Source organism: Anas platyrhynchos, chromosome 4, assembly GCF_047663525.1.
Source record: "Anas platyrhynchos isolate ZD024472 breed Pekin duck chromosome 4, IASCAAS_PekinDuck_T2T, whole genome shotgun sequence".
Taxonomy (NCBI): domain Eukaryota; kingdom Metazoa; phylum Chordata; class Aves; order Anseriformes; family Anatidae; genus Anas; species Anas platyrhynchos.
In genome coordinates, this window is record NC_092590.1 from 27517343 (window position 1) to 27534448 (window position 17106).

The window sequence follows — 17106 nt, forward strand, 5'->3', positions numbered from 1 at the left end:
ATGTCTTGAGAACACTTATTCAAAAAAAAAAAAAAAAAAAAAAAGGAAGAAATATGAGAGATCAATTCATCTGATAATAACAAATAACCATGTAGCTTCGACATTCCCTGGCATGATACAGAAAGAGCATGAGTTTTCTACAGCCCATGTAAGAGTATTATATATAGTACTTTTATATATACTTTAAGGGTACGTGGTTTTCCCTTCCTCCATCTCTGTAAATTCTATCATAACACAGGTTTCTCAACTTAAGTTTACCCCAAAATGCTTTGTTCTCATGCAAGTTTATGGTTTCAAACAAAAAGACATTTTTCGGAAAAGATTAACTGATAGAATCTTAACTGACTCAAATTCTGTGTAGAGTTAGGGCTCCTGTCCAGTGCTCATGCTTTGACAATACAAACTCTCAAGCTCCAGAGACAGCTCAACTAATTGTTTCTCGTTTTCTCAAAGTCTTATTAAACCATTTGTTGCCCAACAAATATACTAGAACTTGAAACATTAAAGGCATGGAGATTTTATCTCTTCAAAAATTTGGATTGTATCCTAAACCCTCCAGTATACAAACGATAAATGATGTCTTATGGATTAAGCAAGGAGTTAATAACTAGTCTTTCTTACCACAGATGATATTTATTCACCACAATTTCTAACACGAAATGCAGGCCCTAGGATCATAAGTCAAAATAACTTGTGTTTCCTTTCTCTTTTATTTTTTTCAAAGTCAGCTACTGTAGCTCATGATTATGTAGTTTTGTATGTGTTTGTTATCCATATGGACTGGGTCAAACAGCCACTGGTTCTCAGGAATTAGATTGCATTGATTTCTAAAACTACATATAAAGATATATTTATTTGACCACAAAATCAAAAGGCATAAAAAGGAGTTAGGTTGAGAGATTGCATTTAAAAATTCTCTTTCTTTTCAAAGTGAAAACTGCCATTCTATTTCATACTTATATACAGATAGATTAGAGAAATACAGCAATTAGGGTAACTTAGTAGGCTTTTTCATCCTTTACTCTTTCCATCTTGAGACATTTTACTAGGATTATTATTATTTTTTAACTGTTCTGTCAGATTAAAAAAAAAAAAAAAAATCAACCCTTATTAGAATGAATTCCCACTGATAAATACAGGTTTTTTTCCTGGCACTGGAATTTTATCTGTAAAATATGGTAAAATTCCTAGTGATTTGATTGCACTTCAGAAGTCCAAATATAGATGATTTAAAAAATTTTGGATATATTTCATTTCAGATAAGTGTTGACAGAATAGAACATGTATGAATAATTTCTGTTTATGATAGGGCAACTGAAGAATTTCCAAAGCCTATTCTCTTTGTAATTAAAAAGATGTGCTTGTTGCAAGAAATACTTATTTTTACCAGGTAACCTAAGCAACAGTCAGATGACTGAATGTCAGTGCTGGAATGCCCCTGGGAGGTCAATTAATCCATTTTCCTGACCTAAATCAGTATCAGTTATACTTAATTCATCCCAGTCATAAAAATCCCACAACCTCCCCTGCATTCTACTCCAATGGTTTAGAAAGTTTTTTTTTTGTTGTTTGTTTGTTTTACTCATGTCTTTTTTGGCCTCTCATGGCTTATCTAGAAAGGACACAGAGAACAGACTATCTCATTCCTTTATTTATAATTTTCCATTCAATCTTCTTTCTTTAAATATTCCCAGCTTGTACAACCTTTTCCTTCGGGGCATATTTCCACACTTTCATCCATTGTTCCTTCCCTGGAAATTCTCCTAAGAATTCCACATAGTTCTCTAAAACATATTTTCAACATAAAAAGTAGCCAGTAACAGCTGAGCGCAGCCAAAGGATCATCTTATGCAAGTTATGTATGCACTTGTTTATCCAAACCAGTTTGCTGTTTGCCCTTTCAACAACAACATTCATCCATAACGAGATTGTGATCTTCCATAACTCCCACTTCTTTCTCCAGAACTATTGCAGAGCCATTTGCTTTCAATCTTATGTTTGTGAAGTTGATTACTCTGTGCTAAATGCAGTACCTTGTGTTTGTACCTACCAAGTGTCTCTCTGTATTTTTTGGACTCTTTGTCCAAATTGTTGGATTAAAATCTAGTTATAAACATATCCTCAAACAGGTTAGCTTTTTTTTTTTTCCTTCATACTTTGCTTTGTTTTTCATAAATCTAGTCAAAGTAATGAGTTATGCTTTCTCAATGCTGATTAAAAATATAGGAGATACATATACTCTTAAAAAGTGTACTTGGAGAAAAAAAAATACAGTAAATGACTGTGGCAAACAAAGTAAGAACAATTGAGATTTAAGGAAAATTATACAGTTATACATAATGTAATTATGTACTAAATCAAGATATTTTGCCATCCAAAGGTAATTTTTTCTTGCCATTTCCCTTATGCTTTTTTTACCTAAAGTCACTGCCTCTTTCTTGCACTACCTCAGTGCAGTATTTGCAGACTCTCTTCCTAGACAACAGTAACAGCAACATCAAAGATGATTCTTAGGCATAACTGCACCCTCTGGCTACTGCTTTTATGGTTGTAATTATGGAACTCACTCAGTGATTCCAAATAACTGCAAAGCAAACTTCTTTTTAGAAGCTCAGTGCAATTCCCACAGAAGTAATAAAAATTTTTAACCGATTTGAGGAAGTCTGGGATTGTGTTACAAACACACTCATAAATAAAAACAGCTATTACAGTATAATATGAAACCCTATATGCATTGCTATTTTCCAGCAGGCGTAACAATAGGTATAGAAGATTTTTCCAAAAGTGTCTAATTTCTTTATGATTACAGAAATAGCAAAGTACATCCTGAGAACATGAAAATTTTCAATCACAATTAAAGACTTCATTTAGTAGTAAGCATATGATCTACAGTGCTGTGACTCCATCAGGAAAAGAAATCTGGCCAATGAACACAGTAGTTTAACAAAGATTATTTTCATTAACATTTTCATCCCATCATTATTGATGGGATGGAAATATTCTTTCTGAATGAATAAGTATACATTGTTAATTTAAATTTACTCTCCTTTAGGTCTTGAGAAACAAGAGAAAAAAAAAAGTCAGAATTAGAAATATCATACAGGAATAACGAAACATACATATAATCAGTGCTTTTTCTTAGTTGCATTTACGTTGTATGGGGAAAAACAAAAACAAACCCCCCAAAAAAGTGTACCTATACTGAAAAAAACACAAATTTTAGATTAGCTTTTAATTAAGATATTTAGTTCTCACAAATAGCAAATCTTTTAATTCTATTTTTAAAAATCTAAAGAGCACAGTATCTTTTGTGAGGAAAATAAGCATGCAAACTAGATTGTCTTTAATGGTAATCACACCTCTTTTCTTTTGTTTTCTTTTTGGTCAACCCATCCATTTTGATGAAAGTATTTTGAGGGAGTTCTTGATGGAAATGAAATCAATGAATCATTACAGCATAGCAATGGCTTGAGATGTGCAGGACCTATAGACGGGACTTTGCCTCAAATCTACAGTACAAATTTAAGGGTAAACTATGAAGAAGATGTCCCATTTGTCAAAATGTGATATCCAGTCAACATATCCACAACAGAGGCCCTGTATTTTGTCTGAAATAATGTCTTCCCATGTGGATTCCATGCACCTTCATTGCTACCTGTATGTGATGATGTGAAATGTTAAGAAAGGTACCTGTCTTGTTAATTTTGTAATACAATTTAATCTGTTTAAATCTGGATTAAAACACAATATTAAAATTTTACTTTCTGCAACTTCAAAGGAACAGTGATATCAGTTCAAGGAGAAATTAGCTGGTACAAGATTACAATTTAAAAACAAGTTGTTTGCAATGCAGAACAATATATTACTCAAAAATAAGCAATAAACATACACTGTTCAAATAATCAAAGCCACAGCTTAAAGTAAATCCTCAAGCTGTTACCAAAACCTACTGTTAAAACACTACAGAGATATTGATAGTACTTATGCATATTATTCCTCTAGAGAAATGTATTATTAAATATATGAACAGAAAGCAGCATATTCAAAAAGCCACAGAAACCAAAAGCTATTACTTTATAGCTGAGTATTTTGCAGAATAATGTTGATAAGAAAATAAACTAATTGAAATTGTCTCCTTTATGCCTTGAAATAATTCTTGTTTTCTAAATAAGAAATGTTATCTGATATTATTACCATTATTTAATGACAATAATTTTGACAGAGATAATAAAATATTTACATGTACCTGTATGAAGAATAACTTTCAAATTGTTAGATCCAAAGCAGTATGCATGAAAATCACATTCATAGCAAAGTTTTATTGAAGGTCTTTCCTACTAAAACTTTAAAAGCTTTATCAAAAATCAAAAAGAAAAAAAAAATCTTTATTGATTACGCACTAACCAAATACACAAAAGACCAAAATAATAAAAATTAAAATTATTTTTTTTCCTACTACATTTTAAAATAAAAATTTCAACCAAAAAACAATGGACTTTTTCAGGAAGATTCACTATCCAGATGCTCAACAAGAAAGTATGGGGCTCTTTAATGTTCATCCATTATATGATTTTAACAGTTGTGGCTTCAGACACATGGATTATCAGAAATATTTCTAGTCAAAAAGTGGGATTGTAGTCAAGTCAATTTATAAATACAAACGGGGTATCACTGTAATTTTATATAAATACCTTCAAAAAAACACTCAAAACTTGTTATCAACAATAATAGTAACATCATATTTCCCGCTTTTCAAGGACACCCTTAGATATGAACCTGAGGCCAAATTAATGCTTTTTCTGCTTTATGAACTGGCTGAACAACTTGCAGAACTACATCCTAGATACACCAGCTGGTACCCCAGAAAAAAAAAATAAAATATGGTGGTACCTGGCATGTTACAGTGCTCTGGAAGGTGCCCTTTGCTGTATATCCGTTACTGCTCTGCACTTTGGTCTGACTTGGCAGACTCTAACCATCCAATCTGCCCTCATTAAAAATATCACCTAACAGTCACTGGGCAGAAACAGTAGACTCCTCGAAGGACCATCACATCACCTCCTCAACAGCAGACAGTGTTTACAAGCAGTCTGCTTGCAGACTAAGTTTAGGTTGTCTGCAAACAAATAAATAAGAAGAGACCTGGCTTTTAAAACCATTCTAGGGGAATCACTCAATTCACATAAGCATAGAGCAGAGATGGTAAAGTTAAAGCAGAGTGTCTAAAAAAACTCATCCAACAGAGAGCTGATACTCAGCAGAATCATTTTATAATTATTTTGAGCTGATGCAATCATAAGCATTATTTTATGGAGAAACGTAAAAAGATTAAAACCCTGATTATCACAGATTTTTTTTATGTTTAAAGGTGCTTACATGGACAGTTTAGAAAAAATTCTCACTCTATGTATTTGTACTAAATTCTGTTAACTGGAATGACCATTGCAACTCTTCTGGAATACAGATACTATTAAAACGTTATTTCCCATTCCTTTCTGAGAAGAAAGGAAGTCTGCTGTAGTATTTAGCTATTTGTTTTATCACGTCATCAAAAAATCATCCCATCATTTTGTATTTCTGTTATTCATCTACATATGGAATTCAGTGATTTTTTCCTCGTCCTTTGCTTTCATGTTAATTTTTCTTTATTTTTGTTGTTAGATTTTTTATGTGAGAATTACAATACAGATTCAATATACAGTAGTTTCAGTGAACTATAGTAGTCTATAAGTTTATGCAATGTACATATATGAAAAAGTATATCAGTTTGGTGATAACTACAGCCATGCTGGATGTTCGTGCTGTGTGCCAACCAGCTCACTTCAAACAGTAATTTATCTTCATTCTCTTGTAGATAATTGATTCAGTTAATATTGATAATAAACTTCACTGATTTAAAAAAAAAAAAAAGAAAAACTAATAAATTAGCTGTGTTTCTTCTAGCAAGCTCTGCTTAATTAAAACATTAAATATGTTTATAATTAATTCTCCATTCAAAAACATTTTTTGAATTTTCAAAATGCTACAGGCATTTTCAAAATGAAAAGCTTGGAAGTTTGGATTTAAAGTATTTGCTGAGAAATTACATTTATAAGTGTAAGAGGTTTAAATAAAACAAAAATATTTCAGAATTACTAAAACAAAACACTAATTATTTGACTTGCTTCAGAAAACATTTTCTACTTTTTATTTTATTTTAAGCTGGGAAGAGATTTGAAATATCAAAAATTCTCTTTCAACAGAAAAATCGACTCTTTTATATTGTTTATGAGAATGATTTTCCAAAATACTTATTTAAGTAGTAACATATCTCTGTCATTTTTTACAAAAGTCTAGAATCTTAAAGCAACTAGGTTGAATTAGACATGAAAACACAAAACCCTGAATTTAAAATTTGTCATTAAAAAAAAATAAGTAAATGTCATCAAAATCATATAACTATTCTTGAGTAGCATACATAGTAGAATATGTTGGAATGTATTTCAATCCAAAATCTGGCTCTGTCTTTACAGTCTATGTATCACCCTGCATTTGTATCTCCTTTATTAAAAATATTTGCAACCAGGTAAAGAGAAGTATAAAATGTGTCTCCTAACAAAAAACACATTCTAGAAATGCATGCTATGATCTTCAGACCACCTACTTTGTTTTTGTGATTTAAAATCACTTTCTGTTAGAGCTCACCAAATTCAGAATGTCTTTGCCAGATTGCATTTTACTTGTCAAAAGAATGGTTCAGAAGAAAATCTGGCCTTTAGCTTTCATGCATTTTATTTTAAAGCTTATTTAAAATATTTTTAATATATTAACTTTATTTTAAATAGTTTAGTACTATTTCTATTCTATTCCAAAGTAAGATGCTTTATATACTATTCTGCTTATCTGAAATACAGGGCACAGTAGAATGAAGGCATATGAGTAAGATTAACTAACATACAAAATCAAACAGGCAGAATTCCCACTAATATTAACTTGAACATTGTTACTACCTGTATCGCTAAAGGCCATCCCATATTGTCAAGCAACATACAGAGCTAATGACTGTTGCATGAAAGACCGATGTGAAACTTGCCCAGTTGAAGATCGCAGATGTTTACTGTAAATGGGGAAAATGAAAACCAATCAGAATAAATCAGAAGTTGGGCGTTGATTACCATTAGTTTCCTAAGCTAGTAAACCAGTTTACTAAGCTTTGCCTTTTCTCTAAATAGATTATGGAGTCTCTAAACAAGTAGAAAAATTCTGGGCTTTTTAAATCTGATGATGTATTTTCACAGACACTTTGATAAGGCTGACATTTCAACCAGTTAAAATAAAAAGGGGGTTCAAAAAGTCACCATGCTAAAGGTGCAATACCTGGTATTTAGTGGTTGGTACAATTTCTGTAAAAAAATAATCTGTAAAAAAACTTGCCTTTTTTTTGCCTTTTTTTTTTTTTTTTGTACAACAGGATGATGACGTACGGGAAAGCCAATTCAGTTTTACAGCAGCATATGGAGTGGGGCCATGTCTGCAAGCAAAAGATGGAGTGACACAGAAGGGGCCTAATAATCCTGCTCAAACTGCACCAAAGAGCCCCGACGAGATGAGAAAGGTATTCATCGACCGAGCCAAGAAGATAGACACAATTTCCAGAGCTTGTTTCCCATTAGCCTTTCTGATTTTCAATATTTTTTACTGGGTAATTTACAAAATCATTAGGCATGAAGACATTCACCAATAACAAGATTAAGGTTTGCAGTCCATACAGATCCTGCCATGACCAACAGGAGGCCTTCTGTTAGAAATGTGTAAGTCAGGAGCAATTGGGAAACCTAAAAACACTGGATGGGGGGAAAGATCATGCATGGATTGCAATACCCAGCCAGAGTGGAATGGAAGACTGACAGCAGAGAAGATACATCTGCTGCTGCAAACATTCTGTGTCAAATTAAACATTAACAACTTATTATAAATCTCTCTCTACTGAAGCGTGTTTATACTTACTGTTACATAGTGGTATAATTGTACTCTTTGATGTTCCTTACTTTTTTTCTTTTTTTTTTTTTTTTTTTTAATTCTGGTGCATAAAAAAAAAAAAAAAAAAAAAAAAAAAAAAAACAGAAAGAAATATCCAGCATACTCTAGGTAAAATCCCACCTTTATTTTAATTTTAAAACATAATGAAACATTAGTTATTTTAATTTAGATTTTTAAGGATTTGTCTTAAGGACAGGACCTGAGGCACAGTTGGCACATTTAACTTGTATAATTTATTCAATAAATTTCATATTATCAATCCCCTGGAAAGTGTGTGTTGAAATAATCTCAGCCAGCACAAGGTATTTACAGTTTGGTAGTCTGCTTATCACACTGAAAATATAACAACATTTGCAAAGTGTTGATTCCTCTAAACGACTTTTTCTTTCTTGTAATTACCTAAACTTTAATAATTGAATCTTTTTTAAATCCTTTTTATATATTGTTTTTTTCTTAATTGATAAAACTCATACAGCATTAGAGATAGGCAAACTACATCAAAATTTTGCAGTGCTTTATATTGATGCAGTACAAAGAGATCTTGAACCAAAACTAAAAGCAAATAATCAACTGTTTCAACATATATTGATGAAATGAAATATTAGGAGGATGGGTACCCCTCTGTTTATCGATATAGATTTCCTACGTGTTATATATGTCATAAGAGGTTGAATTTAAGAGTGCATCAAGTTTTCTGTAGCATTCTTTGAAGTATACTTATATGATTTAGATATTGGTTAAGAAGTACTTAGAAAAATGTGACTCTTCTGAAATATGAAAAAGGATCTGAATGGTATTTCACATTTATTGCACTTCATATAATAAATAGGATAAAAACTGTTAGAACTCAGAGGCATTTTCCCTCTTTATTATTAAATAAGTCACATTATTATTTTTTTTTTGATTATAACACGATAGATCTCATTTATGACATAGCTTGCAGGCAAGTGTTTACTCTTGCCAATCTTCTCCATTGAAAAACAAAAACATGCTAAGATATAAATCTCATATTTAGAATTACTCATTACTTTAAGTCCAGTAGCTGAGGCTGTTTCTCATTGCAAAATATTTTTGTTTTGAACGTGTTTTAAATTTTTGCTTTTGTTATTGCTTAGAATGTGTATACAAAAGCAAAATACAGCTGGAGGCAAACATCTGGTGCACTGCCAAAGGCACGCTGAATATGAAGTAATAGAAGCAATATAACTCGACACTGAGGATTATAACATAGCAACCTTGGGTTTGGATGTGTTTGTTATTGTTTTCCTCCAAGGATTAGTTAGGGAGATTCTAAAATAGTAGCTCTCAGATTTTGTTCATCTGTTTCAGAAAGATGTATACTCCTCCAATATTTTTAAAAGAGTATTATTTTTTATAGTTGTGTTTCATTTATGATCTGAAATTAATTCAATTCACTTTAAACAATTATTATTTGGTAAGGTGTTTTGTTTTCTTTTTTATTTCTTTATGTGCATGTTCCAAAAAAATCCTGTTCATTTACAAATATGGGTGCTGATCCATGAACTAATGGCTGACATTTCAGTTGTATTATATTTCTTTCCTTTAAATTGTCATAAACTATCTGATATGAAAAGGGATGTTAATTTATTTCTGCTACCAGTGAAGTAGGCTTTTTTTTTTTTTTTTTTTTTTTTTCCCTCTAGAACAGCTGACTTCTGTTCAATAAAGAATTCTTAATTGGAGAGATAAGTGCATAAGTAATGCTGGCCAGAATAACTCCTAGTTATTCTAGTTTCTAATGCCTGGTTCACATTGTCTCTTTCCCAATCACTCCATAGTCTGTTGCTCTTGCACATGTATCACTACCTTATTTTGAAAATGTTAACTAATTTGAGTAATGCAGAACTAAACAAATTTAGCCCTGATTTCTTTCTCCCCTTTTTAAGGCTGAAAAAATCTGCTTTCATACAGGAAATTTTGAGAGCGATAAAAGAGAGATTGGATTACAACACTGACAAAACATGAGTCGAAAGGAATGTAGAACTGTTTAGCAAGAAGGACAATTTCCTTGCAGTGAGGAGGAATAACCCTTGTGTCATATTTCTCTTTGACTGGAGCATGCTAATCTAAGAAAAAAATAGAGCATACTAAAAAAACACGCACACACAAAAAAAAAACAAAAAGAAAACAAAAAAAAAAAACATAAGACTACACCTGTGCGGTGTCAAGAGTTGGACTTGATGATCCTTAAGGGTCCCTTCCAACTCAGGATATTCTATGATTCTATGATTCTATGATAATTTTCTAACCTCCCCAATGGATTGTTACCTATATATTCTATTTTAAAGAAATGAGACCTGTAGATGGCTGACTAGATAGTGCCTAGTGTTGTGTCATCTTTTCAGTCATGAAGTATGAGGAGAGGAAAGAAGAAAATGGCCTTATTTCTTCCCTCTAAAAAGAAAGAATTCTGGACAGTGCAAAGAATAAAAGGATATGCCTTCCTTTATGTAGCCCTTTCATAGGCCATTACATTGGGAAGCTGAGCACTCCCTACCTCTATAAAGAAGATTTTCATATAATGGTCAGTCTTCTAACAAGGTATATTGAAAATAAAGAGAGTTAAATATTTAAACCATTTAAACTCTACAGTATTGGTGAAACTTTTTTTTTTTATTATTATTATTATTATTTAGTAATCAGTTAATACCCAAAGTATTTCAAACAGAGGGGGAAAGTAAAAATGGTTCCATAATGATGTTTTCAAATGTACAGAACATTTGGCATATCATCCTGCTGTTCTAGGTAAGTAAATGTTTTCCACTTTGATGTGATTGAACCAAGGTCTTTCCTGTGCTGATGGTTTTGAATTATTTTTTTCTGGAATCATAACATTTGCCAAGGTAACAGAAGCCTCTGCAGTCCACTAAATAATGTGTTTATCAAAAGAAATTTAAACTTCATTTTGATTATTCCTAAATTATTTAGTGTTAAGTCACATGGCAAAGAAAGAGAGAAATGTCAGTCGAGATTCTAAGAAAACTCAAGGTGAGAATGTCTACTTATTCACCACTGACTATGGGAAAAGCCTAAAAATGCCAATAGGCATGCCAGCCCTCTATACAAAGCTGGAACCAACAGTTACCGTCATCAGTTAAAATTAGTGTGGGAGCTGATTCTTTTGTAACTGTACAGTAAAATAGCAGGGAATTAGATTACAAAGGGGCAGGAATGGAAAGTGGTATTTATCTGACTGTGGTCTAATACAATCCTGCAAAAGAAATAGTGGAGAGGCAGAAACAGAATCAAGGAAACGATACTTAAAGGAGATGGTATCTAGTAGGTCTTCTCCTACATCTAAAATAGACCACATTCATCAGGCTGAAGTAGATAGCTACCTCATCTCACTATAACTAAACCTAGTCTCTCCAGAGTAAAGGCCCTTAGCAAAGCCATACAAGAAGGCTTCCTGTATGCACAACCCCTACCTGACAGGCAACAGCCAACACAGCTTTGCCCCCAGCAATTATTCACAATAAGTACAGACTCTGCACTGTTCAGGTCATATTTCTGTGGACTCTATAGACTAATTCTAATTTTCAAAAATAAAATAGTGGCTCTAGAATATCCATGCAATGCAATGAAATCAGAGGAAAAAAAAAAATGAGGATTTGGAGGAATTCCACAGCTAAAGAGCTGGCACCGGTCACCAAAAAGGGGAAAGAAGGAAATATGAAGCCTCCATTACCAATAGGTATACTACTACAGGTGGAAGCAGTAGGGCAAGGATTTATGCAATATATTTCTTCTCATGGAATAGTAGTTTCTACCTGTGCAGATGGAGAACTGATTTCCACACCATATGCTTTCTTAATGGAAAGATGAGCAGAGCAGGAAGGTACATGAGAAAAAGCCTGGGCTGTACATAGCATAACAGACAGAGAGAAAGCCCATAGTATTTGGAATTTCACATGTGACTGTCTTTTCTTCCTGTACTGGAAGAAATGTGGCCAAAACCATCTTCCCCTTAGTAAGGCCAGAAACTTCATGTCCTTGAGAGGGGATAAGAAAGGTCCCACAGAGGTGGAATAGATATACTCAGCTACCACAGGCCTTGACTAGTGACCTACATTACCAAACTCCTGCTTAAACTCCACATAGCAAAATGTTTTTTTGGTTTTTTGTTTTTTTTTTCTAAAACTATATCCAAATATCAACAAAATAGATTTACATAGAGGGTTGGCTTTTTTGTCTATAAAGGTAATAAAGTAGGGGAGGCTTGAGGGAGAAAGGAAAGAAGGGATAATAGTGTTTTATTATTACAATTTAGCTATTTGAACATCAAAATAAAGCACATTTTTTCTTTCAACGAGTTTTGACAGCAAGCACTATTATTTAAGCAGGTTAGTGGAATTCAGGAAGAACATGGGATTTAATTATTACTTCAGTTCAATAATATAATGATTTTCTTTGGATTCTTTTTATTAGTGTTGATTCCATAACTTTTTTATAAACTATTTTATAAAGAATCCTTTGTGATGTTTGAGAGGTGATTCTCCTTAATCACTAGAAAGTCATATATTTAGATGTGCACTTTACATTTAAAGAATGAGGTATTGTTTCCACTTTGTATTATAACCTGTTAGAGAATTGTAGGTTGATACTGTAGATAGAAACAGAATAAGATAAACTGTATAAAACCTTATATTTTTAACAGTAGGGAAAGTCTTCCTTAAACTTAAAAAAAAATAATATTAAATGTATTATTTTTAGCAATAATTTTATATTAGAAATGAAATTATTTATACAGTTCCCAGCCCAAGCTGAGATACTTTGTTGCAAAAAGTAAATATATTTTATGTGCAACTTCTGCTCTCCTTTGAGCTATAATAGGAATTAATCCAATCCAACAGAGCAGAATTTGGCCTTATACTGTGAAATTGCTGAATGAGCTATTAATTCTTGCAGTACCCCTGTAAGGTAGTAAAATAACTTTATCCACATCTCACTGTACAATCAAATGGCTATTTAGATAAGAACAATATCAGACCATCATGGCTTTTTTCCTTTTTGAGACAACTAAGAAGTAAAACTATCAATCGCAAACTAAGCCACTTGTTAATAATAAAATAGATATTCTATTTTTCAGTGGTTATGGAAAAGGTGCCTTCAGGCAACACACGTCACCTATAGAAGTTACTGAAATATTATCAGTTTGGAAGGCTTGTGGAAGCAGGTTAGATTGCTAGAAGCAGTGGGTTAAATGCCAGGAAAATGTTGGCTCATCCTGTATTCTTGACTTTCTTAAATATTACTGCACTTCTTCACTTTCATCTTTGTGAAATATGCAAGAAACTTTTCTTATGTTTGTATTTTTAGTGTTTGGCAGAGTGATGTTAATGGATGAAATGGACTAATAGCAACTGATGTTCCATGAATGTGTAATTGTGAGCTGTATAAAAAAAGAAATTGTGCCATAAGCTTTTGACCTAAAGGTTTAACATAATATACAGTATTTTGTGTGTTCGTGATCGGAGCTTTTTAAAGGCTAAAAAAAAAAAATAAAAAAAAAGTATTACTAACTTGTCTGTGAGTTTTAAACATATTCTCCTGTGAATTCTGTCTAGATAACATTCACTGGCAATTTCATCTCAAAGTACTTCCTTTTTAGTAAAAATCTGTAAATGTGTTGTGCATGGATTTGATTAAAGTACTTTTTATTGTATTTCAGTATCATATTGCACTTAAACTGATATTCTCTGCAGATGGGAATCTTAAAACGTGAAATTTATGGTGTCACCCATGTTATTATATATATTTTCCTCAAAAATAATAAACAACTTCTTTTCATAAACCATGCAATGTGTTTAAAGTCACAAGAGGGACTATCAATACCACTGGGAAAAAAAATGCAATTCTCACCAGTAGTAAAGGTGCATTACCGTTTAAATATTTTGGTATTAAAAACTTTAGAGAGAAGGTACAGATTAAGTTAAATGCCTTAAATTCAGATTAAGCTCCAAAATACTGAATTAATTAAATACACAAAAAGGTGTTTTCAGGGAGTATAGCAGGCATTGAATTAGGAGTTTGATTTTTCAAGTCTTCCTTTACAGTGAATGGAGAGAAAGTCGTCTCTCCAGAATACAGGCAGAGAATGGGTTCCTGTTCTGGAAAAAAAAAAAAAAAAAAAAAAAAAGTGAAAACTTAGGTTTTCAAACAAAGTTATCTTGATAAATACCTACTGAAATAGTTACAGCCATTCCAAAATGGCCGTGCTTACCTTATTATCAGAAAGGCTAAGTATTTTGCTTGCAGCAAAATACCCTGAAGGTCCTGATGGGCCCACTGGTAGATCTGTAGCAGATCTTTTTTGATAGAAAATTATTTCAAGAAAACTCAAGTGAGGATGCATCAGAAGTCCTTTGAGAACATCTTCATTTCTGATAATCTAATTATAGGAGTATTTACAAAGAACGTTAAAAATGTTTGTCTTAGTAGCAGCCATACATCAGTGTGATGCTACATAGGCTAGAAGTCTTCAGCAGCCTCAGGACAGATGCCCTGCCCACCCAATATGACAAAGTGCAACATCAGTTCAACATTTTGTTATTAGGATATGTTCACAAGCAACAATATTATAAAACTAATACAGTAGTAACTGTTTTCATGCTGAGGTGTACAGCATATCAGGTGTGCAACGAGCAATTAAACAAGAAATTAACAGCCAGGTAATACTATGGAGAGTCAAATACAGAAGTAACAGATCTTAAAGAGATCAATATGTGATTGTGTTGTGTAAACTGCGCTGCCCTTTCAACACAGAAATCTGGAAAAATGAGTCTCGAACATCTTCTTTTTCATGTCTGCATATTTATAGCTACCTAATTATGTTAGAAATAAAACAAGAATTTAATTACATATGGTCCATGTAGTCAATTTTATGTATAGTATTGTATTCTCTGTACAAAGGTGGGATCTGAGAACTATGTTTGCTTAGATACTATTTTCTTCTGAATAAGACACAAACGTGTGAATTTAACAACCTGGAAAACAACTCACCAAAGTCATGAAACTAGAATTAGAAGAAAGAATAATTTTGAAAAATAAATCAAACTTTTTCAAAAATTGGATAACATATTTCCAAACCTTTAATAAACATATATGTATATACGTACTGTGTGTACAAATATATATGTATACATTTATTGACAGCAAATGCATATTTCAACATTTACCTCACAGAAGCAGAAAATCACAGAATAGTTGAAGTTGGAAAGGACCTCTGGAGGTCATCTTGTCTAAACCCCTTGCTCAAGCAGGACCACCTAGAGCAGGTTGCCCAGGACTATGTCCAGGCAGCTTCTGATTTCCAAGTATGGAAACTTCACAGCCTTTCTAGACAACCTGTGCCAGTGCTTGGTGACCTGCACAGTAAAGAAGCGCTTCCTGATGTTCAGAGGGAACTTTCTGTGTTTGCGTTTGTGCACATTGCCTTTTGTCCTGCCACTGGGTTCCACCTGAAAAGAGCTTATACCCTCGCTTCAGATATTTATACATTTTACTGAGATCCCCACTGAGCCTTCTCTTCTCCAGGGTGAAAAGGCAGAGCTGTCCCAGCCTTTCCCCATAGGAGAGGAGCATCTGTCCCTTATTCAAAGTAGCGGCCTGTTGCTTAGTCCATGTAGTGGCCTATAGACTTAGTCCAGTGTCTCCTGTACTGGGGTGCTCAAAAAAAAACCTGTTGGCATCACTCCTCCTAATGCAGCCCAGGATTTCATTAGTCGTCTTTGCCACAAGGTGGCAAAGTCTTTGCTCATGTTCATTTTGGTGCCCAACAGCACTCCCAGACCCTTTTCTGCAAAGCTGCTTTCCAGCTGGGTGGCTCTCAGCAGATACTAATGTATGGGGTTGGTCTTCCCAGGTGGAGGATTTTGCACTTCCATTTATAAGACTGAAAAACATTTTTCCTGTAAACCTAGCCTCTAATTAACCAATATCCATTTAAAATCTCTACTGAAGTAATGAGCTCAGCTTGAAACACATTTATGTCATGTTTTAATTCCTCTATTAATGAGCTAAATAGCACAGATGACTTATTTTGAAAAACAGTGTGTTACTTTATGTATATTTAGCCCTCTATAGAGCTGTTCTCATTAGGCATGTTCAGTAGACAAAGACATTCAAAAATATATATTTTTTTTTAAAAGCACATAATACTGTAGCTTGTTTGCCACTGCATGAAGAGTAAACTGTCATGGAGCTGTATTAGAACAGAGTGAGTCCATATAGTACTAGAATGAGCCTGAACTTACTTATAGTAAGAGAATATTGGAAAATCTTACCTATTTCAATTTCATTTCTTAGGAAACTATAAATTGAACCACAAGATGGCTCCCTTCCATACGAATTGAGAGATGACACAGGTGTTTGCTTTTTTGTTTTGTTTTGTTTTGTTTTGTTTTGTTTTTCAACAGAATAAATTTGGCAGAATGAATACTTCTGTAGAAACTCCAAACATTGACATTCATTATTAAGAAGGAAAATTATACAGGGTAAGCACTATTCACACTTCATTTAAAAAGTGATGTAAACTTTTTGAGGTGATGTTGTCTCAGAAACAAAAATAGCTATTTTGGTAATTTCTTAGGGCCAGAGCCCAAGGGTTTATGTCTAAATTTACATATGAATATGTAATTATATGTGTAGCTGGACATTTAATTAAATATAAATGGTATTTTAGAACAGAAACTAGAAATATACTTTTTTAAAGTATCTGTTGATTTTCAGCTACTTGTTGCTAAAAATGATTTTGTTACATGAGAAATGAATGGCTACCCAGTTTTTAAAGATGTCTTAAAAAAAAAAAAAAATATATATATATATATATATATAAATAATTAACATTCTTCTATCAAATTCATTAAACTTAGAAAGTCTTTGGAGTAGATTCCCCACATTACGGTGTACAGAGGACAGTTGCGGGTACAGGTACAAATATATATCGTTAGCTAAACGTATCAGATATTCTGCTTCAGGTGCATCACCACCTATCTTACTTTAGCTTCATCCTTTCACATACCTACTGAACAGTAGCAAAAGCACCCTGAACTTTGATCTCAAATG

General features: G+C 32.9%; 1 protein-coding gene across 2 annotated transcripts in view; it reads left to right on the plus strand.

Moving 5' to 3' along the window:
* Window positions 1-13834, plus strand: part of GLRA3 (glycine receptor alpha 3) — a 92527-nt gene extending 78693 nt beyond the window's left edge. Inside the window, exons 9-10 of one of the 2 annotated variants that reach the window (XM_027456514.3) lie at window positions 3409-3528; window positions 7451-13834. In XM_027456514.3, the coding sequence (XP_027312315.1) occupies window positions 3409-3528; window positions 7451-7723 (393 nt within the window). In that variant the 3' untranslated portion in view covers window positions 7724-13834. The remainder of the gene's footprint in view (window positions 1-3408; window positions 3529-7450) is intronic. The other variant, XM_027456515.3, reaches the window with a different exon arrangement.
* Window positions 13835-17106: the final 3272 nt, after the last annotated feature.